Source organism: Manihot esculenta, chromosome 9 (genome assembly GCF_001659605.2).
Source record: "Manihot esculenta cultivar AM560-2 chromosome 9, M.esculenta_v8, whole genome shotgun sequence".
In the NCBI taxonomy this organism is placed as follows: Eukaryota; Viridiplantae; Streptophyta; class Magnoliopsida; order Malpighiales; family Euphorbiaceae; genus Manihot; species Manihot esculenta.
The window spans coordinates 3,891,186-3,917,168 of record NC_035169.2 but is presented as its reverse complement, the minus strand read 5'-3'; the positions used below and the strand labels follow the sequence as shown (position 1 = coordinate 3,917,168).

The window sequence follows — 25,983 nt, the reverse complement described above, 5'->3', positions numbered from 1 at the left end:
AGTTATTTCTACCGAATTTGTTAAAAAATTTAGGATGAGAAGGTTAATAGAATTACTTGTATACAACAATACTCGTCTTACCTCGTACCAATTCAGGAGGATCTTAACGACTAGTGGGTCGTTTTGAAAAAATTCAATCGCTTTGTCAGTAGGACCAAACCTTACTTCTTGCTTGGTCCATACTTTTTAATCAATTGACAAGATGTCTTCTGCTACATGCTTTTTTCCTTTACTCTTATTAGGTCATCCTATAATGACATGTACAATTTCGGCCATTTCTATGGATAGAAAAGAGAAATTCATTTTTTAGAGAGAAAAGGAAACAAGAGATCGGTTTTAATCCAAATAAACAGAGAAATTTCAATGGATTTTTCGGCAACAAAACTTAATGATGTTGCAGATATTAGATTGATAATATAGTCAGAAAAGAGTCGTGCTGTGATTGGTCAGACCTGCAAGGAAGAGAATGTGAGGCTATAGTGAATGCCCATGACAGTCACTCAAACACTTAAGTTAGTATATTGAAAAATAGAGAGAACGCAATGAATTGCTCAGGGCTTGAGTAGTATAAGAGAATAGTGTATTTTTGCATCTGTAATTCTTCTTCTATTATACTGTAAGAAGGTAGATATACATATAATATTTTTTTTGTAAACAGACGATGATGTGGCAGCCTGCTTGATAAAGGATATCGCTTGTTAATATATTGGTGATCCCACAATTACAGGTGTATTGGGATATACTAGACTGTGCCTGATAACAATAATTTCGTGTTGAAACTCACCCTCTTCAGAAGAGGGCGAGTCTTTAATAATCAATCATGTGTTTTGAGGTGTTCGGGTCTTCTTTTAATTGGATTGTACTACATTTTTCCTTATCATATTTTTACCATGTGACCCTATTTTACAGTAATAGTCACGTAACCCGTCTTACGGTGATAATTCATGGTCTAATTGTTATGCAATATTAATATTTAAAATTTTTAACAATATTTTTTAAAAAAATCTAAAATAAAAATTAATAAGATTTTTCATTTTAACATGTCGACTATTTTTGAGATTTTGGTATTCCACTAAACATATTATACAGCAAAAAGACATAAAAATCTTAATCCAAATGCTTAGTTTTGTAGTAAATTAATAAGAAAAAATATATCTTCTTAATTTTTTACGTCAAAATTGAGGTAATTAAAAGAAATAGTTAACGCTTAAAATATTCCGAATCCGATTACAAATTTATCAAAATTAAAAACACAAAACTTATCATTTTTTACAATAGCTTAAACATTTTTAATTTTGTATAAGATCTGAAAAAAGTATTTTCAGTTTTAAAAAATATTTTTTTTAGAATTTAAAAGTTTGAAAGTAATTTTATTTTAAATTTAATTTTTTAGTAAATCACAATTAACTAAAAATATTAAAATACAACTACGTAAATATGTATTTGACCAAAAATTAATAATAAATTATAGAAAGATTTATAATTTAGTCCCTAGATATTATCATTATTAACAAGTCAGTCCCTATATTTTTAGAAACATATTAAAATGTCCTTATATTTTCTTTCCGTCAACGAAATAATCATTCCGTCCTCTTTTCTATTAAAATTAGATAAATGAGGAGAAAGAAAATTTTTAAAATCTAATTTTACCCTCAAATAAAATCATTTATTTAGTCATTGGATATTGTTATTATTAACAAGTTAGTCCTTACATTTTCAAAAATCTATTAAAACGTTTTTATTTTTTTCATATCTATTAAAACGTTTTTATCATTTCTTTATCATACTATCTGACACCGTCGATAAATACTTAAATGAAAATTAAAATATAATTATTAATTAAAAAAATAAAAAAATACATATAATTTTACTTATTTTTATTTTAAAATATATAGTTTAATTTTATTAAATTAATATTTCTTGATATTATTTTCACATCAACATTTTTGATAGCGTTTAAAAATTATTACTATTTATTAACGACATAATATTATAATTTTATAAATTAAATTATAAATTTTAAAGTTAAAAAATTGATAAAATCACATGAAATATTTTTATATTTTCTTAAATATTTATATAATTTCCAGAGAAATTAGTCCTTTATATGCAATAAAAAAGGAGATATTGTTGGACATCTGAGCAAAGTGAAGAAAATGAAATTCATATAGTACCAATAAAATTTAATGTGTTGTGTATGGAAAAGAATATTATTGTAGAGAAATTTGCAGATATATATTCCATTAATAAATAAATGGAATATTAATTAAAAGTGTGAGATATTTTTCACTAAAGTTTGAAATATAAATATATATATATATATATATATATATATTAAACAAAAATTAAATAAAAAAATTAATAAAATATCAAAATTATCCATAAATAAAAGTAAAAACAATGTTAATTTTTATTTAAATTTATTTCTAAATTATTATAAAAAAATAAAATAAACTAAAATATATAAATAATTATTTAGGTCTTTTAATAATAATTTAGAAATAAATTTATATCAAAAAATTAATATTGCACTAGTTATAGTTTAAAGGCGAAAAATTTACCTATTTTTATTTAAATACAACAAAATACATTCTTTCAAAATATAATTAAATAAATATTTTTATTTAAATACATGTTTTAAAGGAAAATAATATTTTATTAATTAAATATGAATATATCATTAAAGTATTTAAATACACGAATACATATCGGATACATATTTTATATCGTATTCAATAAAATATTATATCGGTATAATATTGCAAAATGAAAATTTGGAGTATCATTAGACTTTGCATTTCCAATTTCCAATTTTAATTTCACAATCTTAAGTTTCCAATTTGATTGGAGTAGAAATATTAAACATGAGAATTTTTAAGAAAACTATGTAATTAAACACAACTTGAGATATGGGCAATGAAAGAATCTATCTCCATGCGAGAAGATCCACCTTCAACCATTGATTCCCTTACAGACTCACCAAGTTCTGCTGCTCTCTTCCTTATTCCATCTCCTTCATCTGAAGCTATTAGCTTCTTCACAGAGCTCTCAACCATCTTTGCTGTAACAATCTCATCTCTACGTGCCCATTCCTTAACAGTAACGCCAATCTTAAGCAACTCTGTAATTAGCACTGCGTTTCTTGGCTGATCTGAATGCATTGGCCAAGCTGCAATTGGTACGCCCATGCTGATGCTTTCCATGCAAGAATTCCACCCACAGTGACTCATAAAACCTCCTGTTGCTGGGTGAGCTAAAATCTCCAATTGTGGTACCCAATCTCTCACCACCAATCCCACGCCTTCCACTGAATTCTCGTACCCTTTTGGGATCTCAGCTTTTCTTTCATTATCGACGTTGAAAATATCTGCTTTGTCAGCTTCTCTCAGTACCCAGATGAATTTTTGGCCACTTTGCTTCAACCCAATTGCTAGTTGCTTGATTTGTTCATTGTTCATGGCTGTTGTTGTCCCAAAAGACACGTAAATCACCGAGTTTCTAGCTTGTTTATCCAGCCATTCCAAGCAAAAATGTCTTCCATTTGTGCCTTTTGATCTTTCTGCAGGTATAATCACTGGATTAAAAGGCCCTAAAGCCCAATGCTTCTTCTTAGTACTAACAATTTCCTCCAGTGTTTCTCTCTCTTGTTTCTCGAGAAACTCAATGAAATCACCTTCTATCAATCTGCATGTGTTGTAAATACGCCCTGAATTAAACTTGTGATACTGATACTCAGAAGCAAGAAAATCCAAGAACTCATCAGTGAAACACCCTTCAAAAGTGGGAATATTTTCTGGGATAGCTCCAATTTTATTATGTCTCCCACTTCTTTCCATCTGTAACAAGCAAATGGTAAAAGCTGATACACTATGGAAAATGTAGGACTCAGCGTTGGAGATGAATCGAACTTCTTGAATCACAGACGCCATTAGAGAATCATTGATGACAATAACTTTTCTTGCTTTGCTCGAAAGTGAACGCAGAAGAACAGACACAGGCTCTCGAAGATGAGATGAGGCATTAATGAAAGCAGGTAGCAAATGAGAAGGGAACTTGTTCTTGGCATTTGGGTTAGGTGGAGGGCAAGGAAAAGGTGGGATTTCAAGGTCATGGAAATGGATACTAGCATTTGGAGGTACATCCCAGCCATGAACCCGTAGCTTGGCCTGGCGGTTGTGGGTGGCGGTGCCGATGAAGTGGACCGGAATATTGTAAGACAGGATGAGCCTGGAGAGTTGGAGGAGCTGGTTGAGGTGGCCTTGTGCTGGAAGAGGCACCATAACCACAATTACTTGGGATTGATTTAGGCCATTTTGGTCATCAATGGCTTCTCGGCGGTGCTGGCGGTCAGCCATGTGGTGATGCTCGGAGCTATATAGAGGTTAATTATGTGTTTTCTGTGAAGTTGGAAGATGGTTTTTCTCTTGGTTGTGATGAGGTCTTTTTATAGGAGATTCCATAATCTCATACCTATCCATATTATAAAGATGATTCACTTTTTCATCTCTAACTTTTATTTTTTTATTGATAATTTATTTATTAGTTTTTAATATTTTTTATTTAATGTATATTAATTCTATGAATAATTTAGTAATAATGCAGTTTTATGCGGATAAAGGGTATATCACAAAAAGATAATATAAACTTATTGATTTATTTTTTTAATTTATGTAAAAATAATTATATATTAACCTATTTTTACTTTAGAGAATCTCTCTCACCGTATTCTAAAAAATTGAATAATATTAACTATGGTTAAAAATAAATAATTTGATATTTTTTTTAAGTGAGATCGATAATTTTAATTCAATTAGATTAATTTAATTTAAATAAAATTTAGTTTTAATTCAATAATAAGCGATGGTTAAAAAGATAAATAAATAATTGATGTCATCAAAATCACTAATTGAGGTTGACTAAAAGTTGTTGTTCATGTGATGTTGTCTAAGTGATACGTTAGCTAATTCTAGTTAACAGTGAATTGCTTAATTGTGAAAAAAGCAACTATTGATTTATTGATATTAGATTCGTTTTGAGTATCGAAAAATCCCCGATTTGAACTCAAGTAAGAAATTATTTTAAAATAATTAAAAAAAGAAAACTTAATTGATTATACAAATTGACTTGAGGATTTTCACTGCGGGCGATTATCATGCATTTCGTCAATTGCACGTGTTGATAGTTTTTTCCTTTTAAATGAGTAGGTTTCTTTCTTCTGTCTACCAAGATTTACTTTCTCACATTTGCTCAAATATAAATTTCTGGATGTTTTATAGAAAATAATTTATAAATAGAGATAATTTTGAAGAAATTTATTTTTTTTAAATAATTTATTTTTTTATTATGTAATTACAATGTTAAATAAAAATCTTGTTGATAAAAAGCATTTCTCTTTTGATAATCTTGCTGAAATCTTGTTCATAAAAACATTTATATATATAAATATATATATATTGATGATCATCGGGTTTCATTAGATCTAGTCTATGATAACGACCCTGATTCAAAGGTTACAGGGCCTTTTCAACGAGCTGGCCTAGACCATCCCACTTGAGGTCGGGCCTCCTGTGGGTCTTAGTCCTTTCACACAAAGCTCGGCTCAGGACGTGACAGGAGAAAAGACAGCAGACCCAGTCACCTCGCAGTCCTGTCTACCCGCACGCCGGGAGAATTAAATGGTCATTTGGCGTGGAGAGGGCGTCAGATGATTTCGTACGTACAGACCTGTATGACTGAAATATGTGACACTGCAGCTGAGAGACCGTTAGGCATCGCTAACAGACAAAAAGAAAGGAATAAAGGGAATAAGACGCCTCCCCTCACCTAAACTAACCCAACCATTGTAAACTCTGTTTTCTCCTAATCTCATATTATCATATATATATATATATATATATAAAGTTAAATGAGACAAAAATTTAAAATTATAACTTTTAGCTATAAAAAAAAATAAAAATAATAATTTTGTTTAACAGAAGTAAGAGTTTTGATATTCAAATGCTAAATAATGGATTGGATTTTGTAGTTTGAGTCAGTATTGAATTGTGGTAATTAATTCTAACTTAAAAATTGTAACAATATATAAATTTTATTTTGTAATATAAAACGTATTCAATTTTTATTTTAATAATATAAAATTTCAGTTTACATGCATTAATAAGATTTTCGATTATTTTACTGACGATATTTATTAAATTAAAAATATATTTTTATTTTATATCTATGATATTTAATTAATTTTTTAATATTTTAAATAAATAATTAAACAAATGATTTAATTTAAAAAAATAATTAAATATTATATATATATAATTTGCAGCTTGTAAAGAAGGAAATATGAAGCGGCGGATACCTAATACCTACCTAATGAATGACCATCTAAACGTTCAAGTCAATGCTCGTTTTAAATGGACATTAAACAATAAATAATAAATATATTTTGAATTTTGTATTCTTATTTCCTTTATACGATAAAAAAAAATTAATTTATTGTTTTTTTTAAATTTAGACAATATCAATTAATAGAAAAAATATATATATTTATAGAGATTTTGGTGATTATACCGTAGTAATCATTTACGGTAAAAGAAAAAGAGAGTTAGATTCTATTTGATAAGGGGTGAACCTTCAAACTCTAAGACTCTATTGCAAGGGGAGCGTCATGGGTGGCCGAACCTACACATCTGGTCATATCAATCACGAATGTGGCATCACGGACCCAATAAGAAACTATTAGCATGTAAAATTTTCAGGGAAAATATTGAATATATTATTATATATATGGTGTTTTATATACCTCAACAAATTAAGTAATTTAAAAACTTACTATTATAAATGAAATGGTATTTTATGTTATTTAAATAAAATTTAAATAAATTTTATGTTATAAAATAAAATCTATGTATCTTATTGTTATTATCCTAAATTGATGTATAGTCTACTGTGTCAATTTTATCTCGCTAATATTATTTTTATCATATCTTTTTTTAAAATTTTTTTTTTAAAATTTTTTATTTTTTAATGAACTATATTTATTACTTTCTTGTACAGTTTATAAAATTACATCTATATTTTTTTGCGAATCTCATTCTACTGCTCTACTTATATAATTTTTCGTCTTTTCAGTACTTGCAATCGTCAGCTTTCTTTCTGCATATCACTATATCTGCCAGCATACTTTTATTTTTGTAAAACAATATCATATCTTTTCTGCATATCACTATATCTCTAAGCATACTTTTATTTTTGTAAAACAATATCATATCTTTATAAAATGTCATGGTGCCTTGTTGTATTGCTCATGATTCATCTCTCGAGAAAAATCCAAAAAGGAAAAATCTCACAAAGAAAGATCTCAAAGATAAAAGTTTACGTGAAATAAAATCTCGAAGAATAAACCACTAAAATAATATTGAAAAGACAGACTAATAAGTATTATATAAAATTAGCATTCAAAATCAATAAATTTTGAATAGTGGTAAAATAAATAAAAATAATTAATTCCTTTGGCATGTTAATTAGAACTCATATTTTTTATTTTATCTAATTTATTCTAATTTCAAAATTCAGTAGTAATTATAATTAAAAGTTTAATTAGGACATAAATTTACTGATGTTTACAGTCTAGTCAGTATAATTTTTGTTTTTATTATGGGATCTGCACTCTAATCATGGTTAATAAAAAAAACCTTATGTTATGGGTATCTACTGAAAAAAAGTTGGAAAGTGAGTACCATAATTATTAAAAAAAAATAGAAAAATTACTATTTAATACTTATAATATAAATAAATAAATAACCTGAAAGCACCAGATGAGAAGAGAAAAATTGGTCAACTTCAAATACAGTCTATATCATAGATTATTTAAAATGCGCCAAATTTAAAATAATTTGATTAGAACTTCTCTATAAAAAAAAACATCCCCAAACAAATTCATAAATATTTCAAAATGATACAACATAATAAATAGACAATTTTTATTTATATTAAATTTATTTAAATTTTAGAGTAAATGGGTAGATTTTATATAAATTTCACTGTTATTTTATATTACAGATTTATATAAACTCAATCTAGTTAAACTTTTTTAATAAATAGGCGTAAAAAGTAAATATTTGATAATAAATTTTAAATAGTATGTCAAAATACTAATATTTAAAAGTTGAGGAAATAAATTAATTAAAATATAAATATTTAAAATTTAAAAAATAAATTATAAAAATTTATTTTTTAAAACTTTTGCCGACTATCATTAAAACAACTGTCGGCTACTAAAATATTTTAAAAAATTACTAAAACAAGCTTATATTATCGAACATGTAATATTAGCAAAGAGAGTTAAAATGCACGACTTGCTATTTTATTCTTACATATCAAAAGTGAAAATGATATTCAAATAAAGTCATTGTTTATTTATTTGTCTATGAACAATTATGCTTGTGATCTCAAACATTCCATGGAATGTCTGTTGTTGGATTTATGATTTTGAATATATAATATTTAATTTTTTGTGGATTATTATATAGTACATTCATATGTACATATATATGATGAGATTAATGTAATGTTTGTCTGAAATCAATTTCAGACAACTGATTCAATCGCTTGTTGATGCATGATATGTAGATGATGATGATGATGATGATGAGCATAGGTTGAGAGAGTAGTTAATAGTCACTTTCTAGCTTTTGGTATAATGGGTGTGTATATCATATAGAGAGAAAAGAGAGAGATACTTTGATATAATAAGGAAGTTGTAGGAAAATAGAATACGCAGCTGAGCTGAGAGGCACACGTTACTCAACATATCATATCATGGTCTATATGTCTCCTTATGAGATGATTTGATGTTTCCTTTGTTTTTTTTTTTTTTAAAAAAAAATTATTATATAATCTCTCTATTATAAAAAAATTTATTAATTAATTTTTTTTATTTTAAAAAATATATTAAAATATTATTAACATTTTAAAGTGTATTAATTAATTTTTTTATTAATATTTAAAATTAATTAATTTTTTCATTAATTTTAATAATTAAATATTATAAAAAAAATCTAAAATGTTCATAATATAAAAAAAATTAATTGATAGATTTTTTAAAAATCTAAAACCAACGAATGAATTTTTCAAAACTATATGATCTAAATAATAAAATATTTAACAGATAAAATTAATTGACGAACTTTTAATAGACTTTTTAAAATATGAGAGATGTTTTAATATATTTTTTAAAATTAAAAAATTAAATTAATAAATTTTTTTCTATAATATAGAAATTAAGTAGTAGTGCGAATATAATTTGCTTTTGAAAATTTGTTCAAACATTCTTTTATTAAAATCATATGTTTATGCGGAGTAACTAGTTTTAAACTTTATGACACCGAGTTTAATTTTTACTGACGACATCAAATGTACGATTTTTAAAAATATAACAAAAGTCATAGATCTGTAACAAAATTATCATTTACAGAGTTAATTTTATATTTTAATTATTTTTTAGATATTTTTATAATTTTATATATTATAAATAACCTTTCTTTGAATTTACTTTTTAATTTTTAAAAAATTTCAATAAAATTTTTTAATTTTTAATTTATATTTTCTCTTATTTCATCTTAGTTAAATGATATTAATTAAAATTTCTGACGAAATCTAATCAATTCTTTATCACACACGTATTTGTGTTTATATATATATTGCGTATGCAAGAATGGAGTATTAGAACGAATATTATAGAAAAAGTGTGTGAAAATAGTCATACTATTAATGACTACATATAAATCTTAGAAAGCAAAGAATCCATTTAAAAGTAAAGTTAATAGACAAATTTAAACAACTGATCTATTGGAGAAAAAGATAGACACTAAAATAAAAATATATTTAAATTTCTATAGAAATTAAAGTGATAAAAATAAAATATAATAAAAATAAGCTAACAAGAAAATATTATTATTACACGAATTAAAAAAGAGTTTCAGAAATTTATATTTACGATGATTAAAAAGAATGATAATTTTATTACAGCTTCGATTGGTATTATATTCTAAATAAAATGAGAATGATAAAAATAAAAGAATAAGAGAATGAGAACTAGGGAATGGGGAGATTTTTTTTTTTTTCGACTTCCTTTTATTTTTTAAAATAATTTTTTTCCTTTTATTTCATAGAAATTATTTGAAATTTCTAAATTATTTTTTATTTAAATAATAAAGAATTAGATATTTTGTTTGAGCTGATTATAGCCGTATTTTAATTGAAAAAAAGAATTAAAATAATAACACTTAACTTTTTAGATAAAGAAAAAATTTCAAAATACACCTAATATAGAGGGAACCATAGAAAGGTGATGAGGATTTCACTGGGCAAAAAAGGAAAAGAGGATGTGACATTACAAAGAATTATTAATTGTAGTTTTTAGACTTTTAAACGAAAGAAAAGAAAAGAAAAACTGAATACTTTGCGTAAAGGACTAAAATTCTAATTAAATTGTTAATATTAAGAGAAAAAAAATAATTCAATTAGATATACATATAATTCAGCAACGTCTAATAAAGTATTTAAAATAAAAGTGCACCTTTACAATAGATAAATAGTATGTCCATTAAAATCATAACACATATGTTTAGGGCTTGCTTTGGATCAAAAGACCTCTCCTTGCTAGTTTAGTGAAAAATGTCCAAGTAGGATTTATACAATCTTTAGTGGGACCTCCACATCCTGATTTTAGTGAAATCTTTTCTAGCTCACATCATTCTAAATTTTAAATGCATGTGCGATGATGTACTTGATATTCAAAGTATGGATTAGTCGATTTAATATTTATAATTAAACTTATCCACCATTAATGAGTCGTCCAACAAATCGATTGAAAAATATTTCGGTCTCGTTCGAGAAAATGCGTCATTCATAAAAAAACTCATTACAGTTAGGGGTATATATACACCTACCCAATTAGGAGAATCTCTTTAACTTTGCTGAAATCACCATTTTACACTTCTAAATAAATTGTAATTTCTCCAATTAATTACTCTCATTTATTACCAGTATTTAATACTCTTTAATTACTTATTAAAATAAATTTTTGTTCAATTGTTCGGATCATATTATCCTTAAATCTCAAAAATATTCTAAGAAATAATATATTTTTAGCACGCATGATATAATATAAAATTATAGAATAGATAATAATAATAATTGATATTATTTAAATCCCTCTCATTGTTAAAATAAAAAAATTGTTATATTAATAGATAAAAATAAGTAAACAAATAACCCTTTGCAAAAAATTAAGAGGGGTGTGGATAATTAACATGGGAATGGGGAAAAAATTATTATATTTTAATTAATTAACTTACCTAAATGTTAATTACCTGTCTTTGTATTAGATTAATACTAGTATTTAGCACTTATGAATTTTTTTTTTTCATTTTTACCTTTTAAAATTTTAATTATCATTTTTTATTGAAAACAAGAGAAAATATTTAAAATTAATATTTTTTAAAAAATTTAAATATTTATTAGATTAAAATTAAGATTGAAATGTTTAATAAATAAAAATATTAAAATATAGATATATAAATATATATTTAACCGAAAAAATATTTAAATGTGGGGTCAATTGTTTCATTTGTCGTATGTTGTCTACAACTGGTGCATATATGTGCGTGTGTTTGAGTTGTAACAATATTTAGATGTAGGGTCAATTGATTTATTCGTCTCATGTTATCTATTATTGGTCCTGTATATGTGCGTGTTTGAGTTATATATATATACGTATAAAAAAAAATTTATAATTTAATTTTTTAGTATTGTAATTATTAATAAATCAGTTCTTATATTTTTTAAAATTTATTAAAACGTAATTTTTTTCAATACAATTATATTGTCATTTTTTCTGTTAAAATTAAATAAAGGATGAGAAATAAAATTTTTAAAATTTAATTTTATCTCAAATAAAATCTTTTATTTAATTTTTGAATATTGTTATTATTAACAAGTCAGTTTCATATTTTTAAAAATCTATTAAAATATTCTTATCTTTTTTTATATCCATTAAAAAGGCATTATCGTTTCTTTCCGCCAATAAAATAATCCATATCTTTTAGAAATATCTATTAAAATATTCTTATCATTTATTTTCGTCAATGAAATAGTTATTTCTCATCGTTTTTTTCGGTTAACGAAATAGTTACTTCTTATCGTTTCTTTCCGTCAATGAAATCGTCTCTCCTTATATTTTCAGAAATTTATTAAAACGTTATTATCTTTTCTCATATCTATTAAAACGTTTTTATCGTTTATTTTCATCAACGAAATAGTTTTTATCTTTTCTTACATCTATTAAAACGTTCTTATCATTTATTTTCATCAACGAAATAGTCTCTCCTCCTCCTCTTACTCCTCCTCGAAGAAGAAAAAGAAGGAGAAGGAAGAAGAATCGATGAAGAAAAAGAAGGAGGAGGAAGAGGATGAAAAGAATGGGTAATTTGGTCTTTTACTATATTTTTAACAGCAAAAATAGATGGAATGACTATTTCGTTGACAGAGAAAAAAGATAAAAATGATTTAATAGATTTATAAAAATATAGAGATTGACTCATTAATAATGACAATACTCAAACACTAAATTGTAAATCTTCCAAAAAAATTATTAAAATATGAGGTCATTGATTCAATCACCTAGGTATTAGCATTTAATCGATTAAATTTCAAATCGAATTAATAGAATAAATTAAAAATTAAAATTTTAATATTTATAAAAATAAAATTAATTTTGATAAAAATCAAACTGAATTGAATCGGTTTGATTTGATTGAATATAATTCAATTATATTTGATCGGTTAGATTTTTTAATAAAATTTTTATTTTTAAAATTTATTTTTAATATTTTAAAATTTAATTAAAATATTTAAAATTTAATTATGATATAATCTCTCCATATTATTAAAAAATATACAATTATGATTAATAAATTTGATTCGATTTTTTTAATTGTTTTTATCAAAATCAAATCGCAATGAAATAATTAAAATTTTTAAAATTTAAAATTAAACTGAATAAAAATAAATAAAAATTATATTAAAATTTTAAATTAATTTAATTTAATCAATTTTTTTAGTTTAAACCGAATATTACTCATATTTATTATCTAATTATTTAGAATGATGTATAGTAGTTTTTATTTAATGTATTTAATGTAGTAATTTTATTTTTTTTTGTCGATTTTTAATTTTTTTTAAAAAATATAACTATTTAATTTTTTATATGTAGACTGTGTATACATACTTTTAATTTTTAAAGGATTAAATAATTTTATTGTTATTTTTGAACCACTTATTTTTTTATAAAAATATAATTATTTACTTTTAATGTATAGGCATATATTTTTATATTATAAATTTTTAAGAGTTAAATAGTTAGAATTTATAATTTATAAAATTTAAAAATTAAATTATTATAATTTATAAGATTTTAAGAATTATATAGTTTGATTTTGAAATAATAATATAACAATATATTATGTTACTTGAAAAATTAAAGTCAATACATTTTTAAATATTAAAAATCACAAAATAGAAAAATTACATATAATGAATTTTCCATATTAAATGATATATATAATTAATAAGATTAAAATAAAAAATAAAAAATTATAATTTATTACAAATATAATAATTATTAATTTTAATGTTTAAAAAGCCTATTAACTTAAAAAGTAATAATTTTACTTTTTTTTATATTTATAACTAAAATTTTTAATTTTAAATTAAAAACTCTGATTTTTTAAAATTTATTATAATTATAATAATTTTTTAAATTAATTTTAATGAAATTTAAATTAATTTATATGACATGTCATATATCATTATTTTTATTATATAAATAATTTAAATTAAACATTAATTAAAACTCTAAATTTTTAATTACCTGAGATTTTTATTTATGCAATAGAAAATCAGATATTTTAATCATATAATTTAAGATTTCAAATAATTATGAATTTAGGGTTTTAATTAAAGTTTAGCTAAAAATAATTGAAATAAATTGTAGGTAAACTAATTTAAATTTAATTAAAATTAATTTAAAAAATTGTTATAGATATAATAAATTTAAAAATTAAAATTTTAACTATAAATATGAAAAACGATAAAGTTTTTTTTAGCCTATACACCTCTTTTAAAATATTAATAGGTCCAATCAAAATATAAAATAAAAAAAAATAAAAAGCAATACAAAAATTCTTTAAAAAAAGATAATTATAAATACTAAAAAAATAGAGTATTTATCTCTTAGATATAGGTATAGATGTTGTTGTGAGGTCATTAATTATTCTTTCCACTGCAATTATCTCATATAATATCCAAAATTCAAATTTGGATAAACTAATTGTTTAAAGTTAAATTTTACAATATCAAAATAAATATTTACATTAAATTTTATATACAACTAATAAACAGATATAATATAAATATATAATTTAAATGTTATAAACGATATAAAACGAGATTTATATTTAAATTATTTTTATTTTAATAAACTAGATAATCATCTAATCAGATAATATTCGATTCCATTACAAAAAAATTCGGATGTTTCAAGTCTCAATCCTTCGTCAAGACAGACTCTTTCAGTTTAGAGAGTTAGATTCCATAGAAAATCACCATTAAAAGATATTATATGTTAAATTTTTATTACAAAAATTTCTTATCTATTATATGTAGGGTGACAAAGTTCACAAGAAATAATAAATCAGAGCAATTGGGTTTTCAATATGATCATTATTAACTCAATTGATAGGCATTTTATAGCCTTTACATAAACTGATAGAACGAAGAATAAGCTAAAGAAATAATACAGCAGAAGAATAAAACTAAGAATAAGATCTCCTAACTTCTAGCAACAGCAAAGATTTTCCTCCTGCTGAATAGGTCTTTTATTGACTAAAACTATCAACAATCCCTCCCTTGAACAAATTTCTTCTGTAAGCAAAAATTAGTTCAAAGTAGAATATGTACTCATGCCCAAACCTTCTTTCAATTTTTGAAACGCACCTAACTTTAGAGGCTTAGTCATTATATCTGCTAGCTGGTCTTGGGTCCCACAAAATTTCATATCAATAATCCCTTCTTTGACTAAATCTCTAAGAAAGTGAAACCGTACTCTTATGTGCTTTGACCTTCCATGTAGAACAGGATTTCTTGACAGCTTGATTGTTGAAATATTGTCGCACATTAGAACTGTAGCTTTATCTTGAGCTTGACTTATATCTTCCAGCACTCTCCTCATCCACATAGCCTGACAGGCACACGCAGCAGCTGCTACAAATTCAGCTTCTGTGGTTGACAAAGTTACTATTGGTTGCTTTCGTGATGACCATGCCACAGCACCTCCGCTTAACAGGAACACATAACCAGATGTGCTTTTGCTATCAACCATATCACCTGCGTAATCACTATCTGTAAAACCAAAAAAATTGTTTTCTCCACCTCTTTTGTAAAAAAACTCCATAATCTGTAGTACCCTTGAGATATCTCATCACCCTTTTTATTACTGCAAAATGGAGTTTCGTGGGATTGCTCATAAATCGACTTATAAGACTCACCACAAACATAAGATCAGGTCTGGTAGCTGTGAGATACATCAGACTACCCACCATCTGTTTGAATTGTGTTGCATCAGTTTTTTCTCCTCCTTCATCTCTACTGATTTGTTGTCCGGGAACAATTGGATTTCTTACTGGATTATAATCTTCCATTCCAAATCGTTGTAATACTTCACCAGCATATTTCCTTTGACAAATAAATATCCCATCAGTTCTCTGGATAATTTCGATGCCAAGGAAAAATTTCATTAGACCCAAATCCGTCATATCGAACTCCTTTTCCATGGAGTATTTGAACTCTGTGAGTAGCTTTTCATCATCACCTGTGTATAGTAAGTCATCCACATAAATACTCACAATCAAGATTTTTCCTTTGCTTCTTTTCACAAACAGAGTTTGTTCATTGGAACTGTTTGTGAAACCTTCCTTTAAAAAATAAGTTTCTATGCGGCTAAACCAGGCTCTGGGTGCCTGTTTTAACCCATAGAGCGCCTTCTTCAATTTGTAAACCATTTGTTCACACCCCTTTTTTTCGTACCCCTTCGGCTGTTCAACATAAATGTCTTCTTCCAATTCTCCATGTAAAAAAGCTGATTTTACATCTAATTGATGTAATTTCCAGCCTTTTTGTGCTGCCAGAGCTATAATCATTCGAACTGTATCCATTCTGGCCACTGGTGCGAATACTTCAGTGTAATCAATTCCATACTGCTGTGTGTATCCTCTAACGACAAGCCTTGCTTTATATTTGTCGATCTCACCTTGCTCATTCAATTTTGTTTTGAAGATCCACTTCACACCAACTGTTTTTGCTCCTGCTGGTAATTCCATCAAACACCAAGTGTGATTCTTTTCGATGGATCTTATTTCATCATCCATGGCCAGACGCCATTTTTCCTCTGTCACTGCTTCCTCATAGCTTGTTGGGTCTGAAATTACAAGATTGGCCATTAAATTTGCTTCATCTTCTTCAGACAGTCCTTCACCTGAAACAAAATCTGTTAGGTGTGTGGGGGGACGCCTAACTCTGCCCTCCCTTGCTGCAAGTCCTCTTCCCTCCCCTGCTGCAAGGCCGTCTTCACCATCTGGACTGGTGTCAAGTGGTGCTTGTTGATCAGGTTCAGCAATAGTCTCCTCCTCTTCTCTTTCAGTAAGACTGATGTTATCACCCCATTCTAATTCAATTTGATGGCCGTCATGTTGGCTTTTGCTCCAATCCCATGACTGATTCTCGTCAAATATCACATCTCGACTAAGAATAATTCTGTTATTTATAGGATCAAACATTCGATATCCTTTGGATTTGTTGCTAAATCCAAAAAATACGCAGCTCATACTCTTGTCCTCCAATTTTGTCCGCCTTGAGTCTGGTACATGAGCATATCCTATGCAGCCAAAAACTCGAAAATAATCCACAGTAGGTTTCTTTCCGCTCCATGCTTCTTCTGGGGTCAAATCTTGGACAGCCACTGTAGGTGATCTATTTAAGAGATGAAATGTCCACTGAACTGCTTCTGGCCAGTAAATCTTTGGTATGTTCTTTTCAGTCAACATGGCTCTTACTAAATTCATGACTGTGCGATTCTTTCGCTCGGCTACTCCATTTTGTTGTGGGGTATAAGCCGTGGTTAATTGTCTCTTCACCCCTTGTTGCTTACAGTAGTCATTGAATTCAGTGGAGTTGAATTCTCCACCCCTGTCTGTTCTCAAACATTTGATTGGCAAACCAGTTTCCTTTTCCACAAGAACTTTAAAACATTTAAAATGATAAAAAGTTTCTGATTTGTCAACCAAAAAATAACACCATGCTTTTCGGGAAAAATCGTCTATGAAGCATAAGATATACCTCTTGTGACTGCTTGATGCTGGTGTGATGGGGCCACAAAGATCAGCATGAACCAGGTCTAACTTGTCAGAAGCTCTCCACTTACTTTTCTTTGGAAATGGAATGCGTTGCTGCTTACCCTTCATACATGCCTCACATATGGAGTTTGGCTCAGTAATTTTAGGCAATCCAATTACCATGTTTTTGTTATTCAATGTCTGTAGCCCTTTGTAGCTTAGATGTCCGTAGCGGTGATGCCATAGAATTGAATCATCCGGATTGCCAATTTGAAGACACTTCTCAGAGTCGGAAACAGCAGGTGTGCTACCAAGCAAAATGAACATTCGGTTTGCACTCATAACTGATTCGGCCATTTTTCCTTTCAAAGGATGATAGAGACTGCATTTTCCTTCGTTAAATAAGATTGCCACACCTTTCTCTTGTAGCTGCCCTACACTCAATAAATTATTTGTCAGCTCTGGAACAAAATAAACATCACGAATAGTGTAGCATACCCCTTCCAGACACACTTTCACCTCTCCTTTGCCAGTAACCTGCATTCTAGAATTGTTTCCGAGCTTGACTGAATGAAGAAAAGTTGTGTCTAAGCTCGAAAAGATCTCCTGATTGCCACACATATGATTCGAGCATGCAGAATCCACAAACCAAGCATTACTTCTGTTAGTCTGATGGAGGTCCACATATGCCATGAGCATTAACTCATCCTCCTCATCAAGGTCGGCATAATTTGCTTCTTTTAACTGAGGACATTCATATTGAAAATGTCCTAAACCATGACATTTGTAACATTCAACAGTGGCTTTGTTGAATACTGCTCTTCCTCGACCACGCCCCCTCCCTCTGCTGGGGCCTCTTCCTCTGCTAGTTGATGACCGTCCTTCAATATTGAGCACCTGTTCGTCATCCTCCTTCCGAATCCGCTTAAACTTTTGTTCATGAACTACTAGAGTACTCTGCAGCTCATCAACTGTCATAGTTTCAGTGTCGTTAGACTCTTCAATAGACACACAAACATATGTAAATTTATCCGTGAGAGTACGCAAAATCTTTTCAACGATTTTGGTATCTGTCATCACCTCACCATTACTCCTCATTTGATTTGCTACAGTCATAACTCTAGCAAAATACTCTGTAATGGTCTCATCTCTCTTCATCTCAAGAACTTCAAACTCTCTTCGCAAGGCATTAAGAAGAGATTTCTTGACTTTGGTATTGCCTCCAAACTTCTGCTTCAAAGAATCCCACACTATTTTTGCTGTACGACGATCGAGGATCTGCTCGAATACAGTTCTGTCAATAGCTTGAAATAGGTAGTGTTTCACTTGATAATCCTTGGTCCTAGCATCATCAAGTTGTGCCTGCTGTGTTTCTGACAACCTGGTTGCTATCGGTGGTTCCTCAAAACCATTTTCGATTAAGCTCCATAGACCTTTAGCTCGAAGAAGGTTTTCCATGAGCTCACTCCAGTGATCATAGTGACCATCAAAGTGAGGGATCTTTGTTAGTGTCTTATCATCACTCATCTTGCTGTGTTTGATCACTCAAAAACTGTTTCTCAGGGCCAGTAGGGCTCTGATACCAATTGACAAAGTTCACAAGAAATAATAAATCAGAGCAATTGGGTTTTCAATATGATCATTATTAACTCAATTGATAGGCATTTTATAGCCTTTACATAAACTGATAGAACGAAGAATAAGCTAAAGAAATAATACAGCAGAAGAATAAAACTAAGAATAAGATCTCCTAACTTCTAGCAACAGCAAAGATTTTCCTCCTGCTGAATAGGTCTTTTATTGACTAAAACTATCAACATAGGGGTGAGCATTCGGTCGGTTCGATTTAAAACCGAACCGAATAAACCGAAAATCGAAATTTTAATATTTATGAAAATCAAACCGAATCGATTTTGGTCAGAAACCAAATGGAACCAGTCTGATTCGGTTTGATTTGATTGGTTTCGATTTTTAATAATTTTTTATTTTTTACACTTTATTTTTAATATTTTAAAATTTAATTAAAATATTTTAATTTTAATATGATTTAATTTTTTTATATTATTGAAAAAATATATTATTATCACTAATCGGTTTAGTTCGGTTTTTTTGGTTTTTTTCTGATCAAAACTGAACCGAATCGAAATAACCAAAATTTATGAAATTAAAAACTGAACCGAACCGAAATATATAAAAAACAAAACTAAATTTTCAAATCGGTTCGATTCAGTCGGTTTTTTCAATTTGAACCAAATACTGCTAACCCCTAATTATATGATACTAATAAAATTGTCAGAAAAATCATTAACTCGCTCTATTTTCTTATAATATAAAAAATAATGATATCAAAAATCAAAATATATAATTAGACTTTTGAATTCAAAATATTACACTATTCTCACTTTTCTTTTTAGTTTATATATTTGAATATCAAATTAATTTTCATAAACGCCAACTATCTCATATTATTTACTTTACAAATTTATCAATTGGAACACAATTTTATTTATATTATATTATTAACGTATATTTTTATATTATAAAAATAATAAAATATATCTTATAAAGTTATTTGCTAAGAATGGAAATAGATAAGATATGGCAAAAATTTGAACTATTTGATTTTAATTAATATTATTAATATTTGAATTCATTCTAAATTCCATTAAAAATGATTTTAAATTATTTAAATTTATTTTAAATTTAATTATAACTATCAGAATAATATTTCAATAATTTAATTTATATATTTTAATTAATAATTTACATAAAAATACAATTGTATTAATAACTTTCATTTTAAAAGCTAATATTTCTAAAAAATATTTAAATTATATTTTCAAATGAAAATACATAAAAAAAACTGTATAAATATATATTATATTAACTTAATTATTTATATAAACAATTTTAGGAGGATTTGATTAAATCAAATACCTAAAATTATTCGATTTGTTAATCTCTTTAATTTTATTATATGAAAATTTTTTTAATTATAGTGTTTGAAAAAATTTTAAAATATATAAATATAGGAAAACTTATTAGTATATATTTTAAAAATACATATATATATTAAAAAATTTTTTTAAAATATAAAGACAAACTATTAATGGATTTTTTATATCATAAAAAATAAATAATAAATATTTAACCATTAAAATTAATTAAGAAATTGATTAATAAATTTTTTAAAATATTATGAGTATTTTAATGTGTCTATTAAAATTAAAAAATTAATCAATAAATTTTATTTAAAATTAAATAATCATTTTCCTTTATTATTATTTTTTTTGAAATGGATTTTCCTTTAACTTAATAATATTTAAAATAAATAAAAACATTTGTATTGATAATAGTGATTATTATTTATAAAATAATAATGATGTGAATTCGCGGAACACGTGAGCTTGCTGTCTGCTAGTAATGACAGTGAGGCTGAGAGAGGGACGTTGTTGACTCACGAGATCCATCAATTTCTAAACTTTATATCTACATGTGCTTCACGCATACATTGTTCCTAATGTTTTTTTTTTTTTTTTTGAAAGCAACATTGTTCCTAATGTTTATTCGCAGTGATTAGTCAATGCGTAAAAAAGAAAATATGAGCTGGTTGGCTCGTATGACAGTCATTTTGATACTCAAATCAATAAACTGACAAAATTGATGAATGTAATGAATTGATTTAAATTCAGAATGATTGTGTAAAAATACATATATTGATCTTTGTGTTCATTAACTTTTATACTATAAGAAAATAGAGTTGGTTACCAAATCTCCTAGAAATCTAAATGGTACAGACTAATAGATAAGAGATCCCACGATTATAGATGTAATAGGAATTCACTAGATTGTATTTGCTAATGCTAACTTTTCGGAAAGTCTCGTCTTGTCCAAGAGGGCGAGTCTTGGTGAAGATCTAAATGCTACGGTGTTCGGGTCTTTCTTTATGGTGGAACCGCATATCAGCCTATCAAACTTTTGCCATGTGACCCTATTTTTGGGTGACAGCTCATGACTTATTTTGGACGATTGTTATGTCCTATTAAAGGTCTCCCCACTGATTTGCGATTCGTTAGATTCAAAGGTTACAACTGTTTCCATGGGTACGGTACACATAGCATGTATAAATTGGCTCTCCATACCCACATCTCTATGTACTTGATCCAAAGCAATCAGAACTCTCGTCCAATTATTTCGCACATCAATTTTCCAACCTGATGAATAAAATTTAAATAACTTGAATAATTATATTAACATACTAACACTCTTTACTAAAAGTGAATAGTGCTGCCTCGCTTTAGCTAGGCTGAAAATACGATTTTCGACATTCTGCGGCTGCAAGAGTCCATGAAATAGCGCGTATATAAGAGTTGTTTGAATGGGTTGTGTCAGCCTTTTCCATGTATTGCAATTGGCAAATCACAAAAGGCAAGCAATGCCATTTATCTTATCATTGGATGCGCAAATCCCCTCTTCCCCCAAGGTCAAATGCTTAGCGGTTACCTACCTTATGGTTTCGACATAACATGTCCTTATTAAATTTATCAATGGGACTAATGCCCAGTAATTAGTTTGGCAATTACCTGCCATGTGGCTGGCCTGGCGGATACCCGCCTCGTGGCGTCAGCATAAAATACCTTGAAATTTTAATTAGCGAGACTAACACCCAAACACTCGCTTAGCGGTTACCCGCCTCATGGCATTAATATAAAATGCCTTAGAAGAATTGTTAACGAGACTAACATCCGTTCATCAGCCTGGCAGATATCCGTCTTGGTATAAAATTCCTTAGGAATTTAATTAGCAGGATTAACACCCTAGTCATCGGCCTGGCGGATACCCGTCTCGTGGTCTTGGCATAAAATGCCTTAATTAACTTTAATAATTAGGATTAACACCCGGACATGAGCGTAGCAGATACCAATCTTGTGGCCATCTTTAGCAAAAATTACTTTTAACTACTATTTTTTGAGACCAACACCTGAAGACTCGACTGACGGTTATCCGTCTTATAACTCGCCTAGTGGTTACCCACCTTGTGGCATCAGCATCAAATGCCTTAAACAATTTTGTTAACAGGACTAAACCCCAGCATCACCTAGCATATATCTGCCTTGTGACTTTGGTATAAAATGCCTTAGTTAATAAGACTAACCCCAGTCATCTGCTTAGTGGATACCCGTCTTGTGGTTTTAACAAAAATGCCTTAGTTAATGGGACAAACCCTCGGTCATCGCCCTAGCGGATACCCACCTTATGGCTTTGGCATAAAATGTCTTAGTTAACGGGACTAACACTACGTAATCGGCCTGGAGGATATCCATCTCTTAGTTTTGACATAAAATGTCTTCGTTAATAGGACTAATACTCGGTCATACGCTTGGCGGTTACCTCCCTTGTGGTTCGCCTGGAGGTTACTCGCTTTGTGGCATGTTTTCTTGTCTCTACACTTTCATTCATCCATCGTTGCTGATTTAAATACTAAAAAATATTGACGAATACATCATAGTTTTATTGATAATTCTTTCAAGAATAATTAAAAGACTTGGTCATCTAACTTGACTAATTTATAAGTACTAGGATGAATAACCTCAGGAACCTTAAGACACATTTCAGTTCTTATCCAATTTGCCGGTCTCGACATCCCCATTTTTACCATACTCCTCGTTTAAAAACTCAGAATTTGACTCAAGAGCTGGATATCTGTGACATTCTACTTTTATAGACCTTATTGCCTCTTGGTCCTGTTGCAATTATGTGAATAATCTGTACGGGTTCATTTTCATCAAAATTGACTGGTGCTTTTCCTGACCTCTTTTCTTCTCTATCTTTTATATCGAACTTTTGGAGCGTGCTGACCCTTATTAATCTCTCGATCTTATCTTTCAGCTTCTGGCATTCCTCTGTTGTATGCCTGTGGTCTTCATGGAAATGGCGGTACTTGATCCTATCTCGCCTTCCAGCCTTCTTTGGATTGAGCTTGTGAGGCCGTCTCACCTCTTTATTATTTTTCCTGATCCATATTAAAATATGTTTCCGTGAGTCATTCAATTGAGTGTAATTCTTATACTTACCTTGGTCATCCCTTTCTCTGGACACTGGATAGTTCCTACGGTCTCCTTCATACCCTCGCTTCTCCAGCTTCTGGGTTTGCTTTTGACTCGTCCTCTTGTCTTCTTTTAGTGCCTGGACTTCATCATCCAGCCTTATGTACTTCTGAGTTTTATCCATTAGCTGCTGATAAGTAGTGGCAAGGTTCTTGATGAAAGAGTCCATGAACTTGATATTATGCGTTTCTTTTTTCAATGCCTCGCATGCTATTTCGTGATTCAACTCTTCCACTTATATTGCTTCAGCATTGAAACGTGAGATAAAACTCTTTAAATACTTGTCCTCTCCTTGGTGGATCTTCCACAAGTCAGAGGAGAGCCTGAGCTCAAATGTTGAATAGAACATGCAAACTGAGTAAAGTTTTGAATAGAACCTGAGCTCAAATGTTGGTACTATTTATGAGCCAAACCTATGAGTGTGGACGGAAACACTTGGCACAACACAAAGTTGTTGATGTCTTGGAGCTGCATCGTCACTCTGAGGATCGCCAAATGACTCATGGGATTTGTTGTTCCGTCATACTTGTCCAAGCTTGGCAACTTGAACTTGGTATAAAAAGTTTCTGCTAGGATCTCTTCTGACAGGAGCGAGGCATCATCCAATACATAGTCCTCCTCCTATTCGTTTTAGTACCTTTACACAGTTCAGACCAACTTCCAATCAACCTCCTTTGGAATCTTGTCCGATCATTCATCCTTCAGCTTAGCCTTCCCTTTGGATTGCGTTTGGATTATTTCTGTTCGAGTTCTTGGGGTCTCAACAGAAGCTTCCTCCCTTATCTTGGGAGCCATAAATGAGATCTCCTCTCGAGCCTTATATTATTCGAGAGTGGATTGCAGCTTTTTAATATACTAGAGCATTTGCTCATTATTCAAATTATTGAAATCTGCCTCATTGGCCATAGAGAGTGTGTTTTGTCCATTAGTAGGAGCGAAAAAAATATTGGCGCCCTTGTTGGCAACAATCTTGGCAGCAGCCGTGAATTGTCATCTATTTAGAGAATGGAAGAAAAAAAAAGATTTCTTTTTAAGAGAAAGTGAATCAGAAACTGATTTTAATCCAAATGAATTGAGAGAATTCAATAGAATTCCCAGCAATAAAACCAAATGATATGACTGAAATGGAGTTGAGCTGTGATTGGTCAATTTGCAAAAAATAAATGTGAGGTAGTTGGCGTTTATGGCAGCCACTCTAACGCTCAAGTCAGTAAACTGACAGAATGAGCAAATGTAATGAATTGTTTAGAATTCAGAATGGTTGTATAAGAATGCATACTTTGATCTTTCTATTCATTGATTTTTATACTGTAAGAAGGGAGAATTGGTTATCAAATCTCCTAAAAATCATATTGGTATCAGTTAGTGGATAAGAGATATCGTGATTATAGGTGTAATTAGGGGTGAGCATTCGGTCAATTCGGTTCAAAACTAAACCGAACCGAATAAACCGAAAATCAAAATTTTAGTATTTATCAAAACCGAACCGAACCAATTTTGGTTAGAAACTGAATCGAACTAAATTGGTCTGATTTGATTCCATTCAATTTGGTTTGATTGGTTTAAATTTTTAATAACTTTTTTATTTTTTACACTTTATTTTTTATATTTTAAAATTTAATTAAAATATTTTAACTTTAATATGATCTAATATCTCTATATTATTGAAAATAATATACTATTATCACTGATCTGTTCGATTCGATTTTTTGATTTTTTATGATCAAAACTAAACCGAACCGAAATAACTGAAAATTTTAAAATTAAAAACCGAACAGAACTGAAATGAACAAAAAATCAAACTGAATTTTTAAATTAATTCAGTTCAATCGGTTTTTTCAATTTGAACCGAATATTGCTCACCCCTAAATGTAATGGGAATATGCTATATTGTATCTATTAATGATAATTTTCCGGAAAGTTTCATTCTGCCTAAGAGAAAATTCGAGTGTTGCGGTATTTGAATCTTTCTTTCCATGAGTGAGACAGCATATATCAATATTTCAAATCTTTACTATGTAATCCTATTTTATGGTCACAGTTTATAATCTATTTTGGGCGATTGTTATGTCGTATCATTTATATTTATTATAATAAATATAAAATTAATAATAAAAAATTTTAACTTTATTATTATATTGATTAACATATAATTGCAATATAAATGATTATGATTAATGACATGTAAAAAAGTATAATAATAATAAAATTATAGTTATAAATGATTACGATTAATGACATAAAAATTATAGCAATAATAAAAATTATAATTATGAATGATTACGATTAATGACATATAAAAATTATAGTAATAATAAAAATTATAGTTATTAGTAAAAATATTTTCAGCATCAATATTTTTAATAATAATTATAATTTTATTATAAACTATGTATAAACGTAATTTTTAATAATAATATACAATAATATTA

At 28.2% G+C, this 25,983-nt stretch overlaps 1 protein-coding gene across 1 annotated transcript; it reads right to left on the bottom strand.

The window, feature by feature from the left end:
- Positions 1 to 2,822: 2,822 nt before the first annotated feature.
- Positions 2,823 to 4,427, bottom strand: LOC110622322 (zeatin O-glucosyltransferase). Its single transcript, XM_021766791.2, has one exon. It carries the CDS (start codon positions 4,353 to 4,355, stop codon positions 2,892 to 2,894), a length of 1,464 nt encoding a protein of 487 aa, XP_021622483.1. The 5' UTR covers positions 4,356 to 4,427; the 3' UTR covers positions 2,823 to 2,891.
- Between the last annotated feature and the right edge of the window lie 21,556 nt (positions 4,428 to 25,983).

Excerpts from the sequence above, each read along its gene's own strand:
- LOC110622322 (XM_021766791.2), bottom strand. The coding sequence starts at position 4,355 with ATGGCTGACCGCCAGCACCGCCGAGAAGCCATTGATGACCAAAATGGC.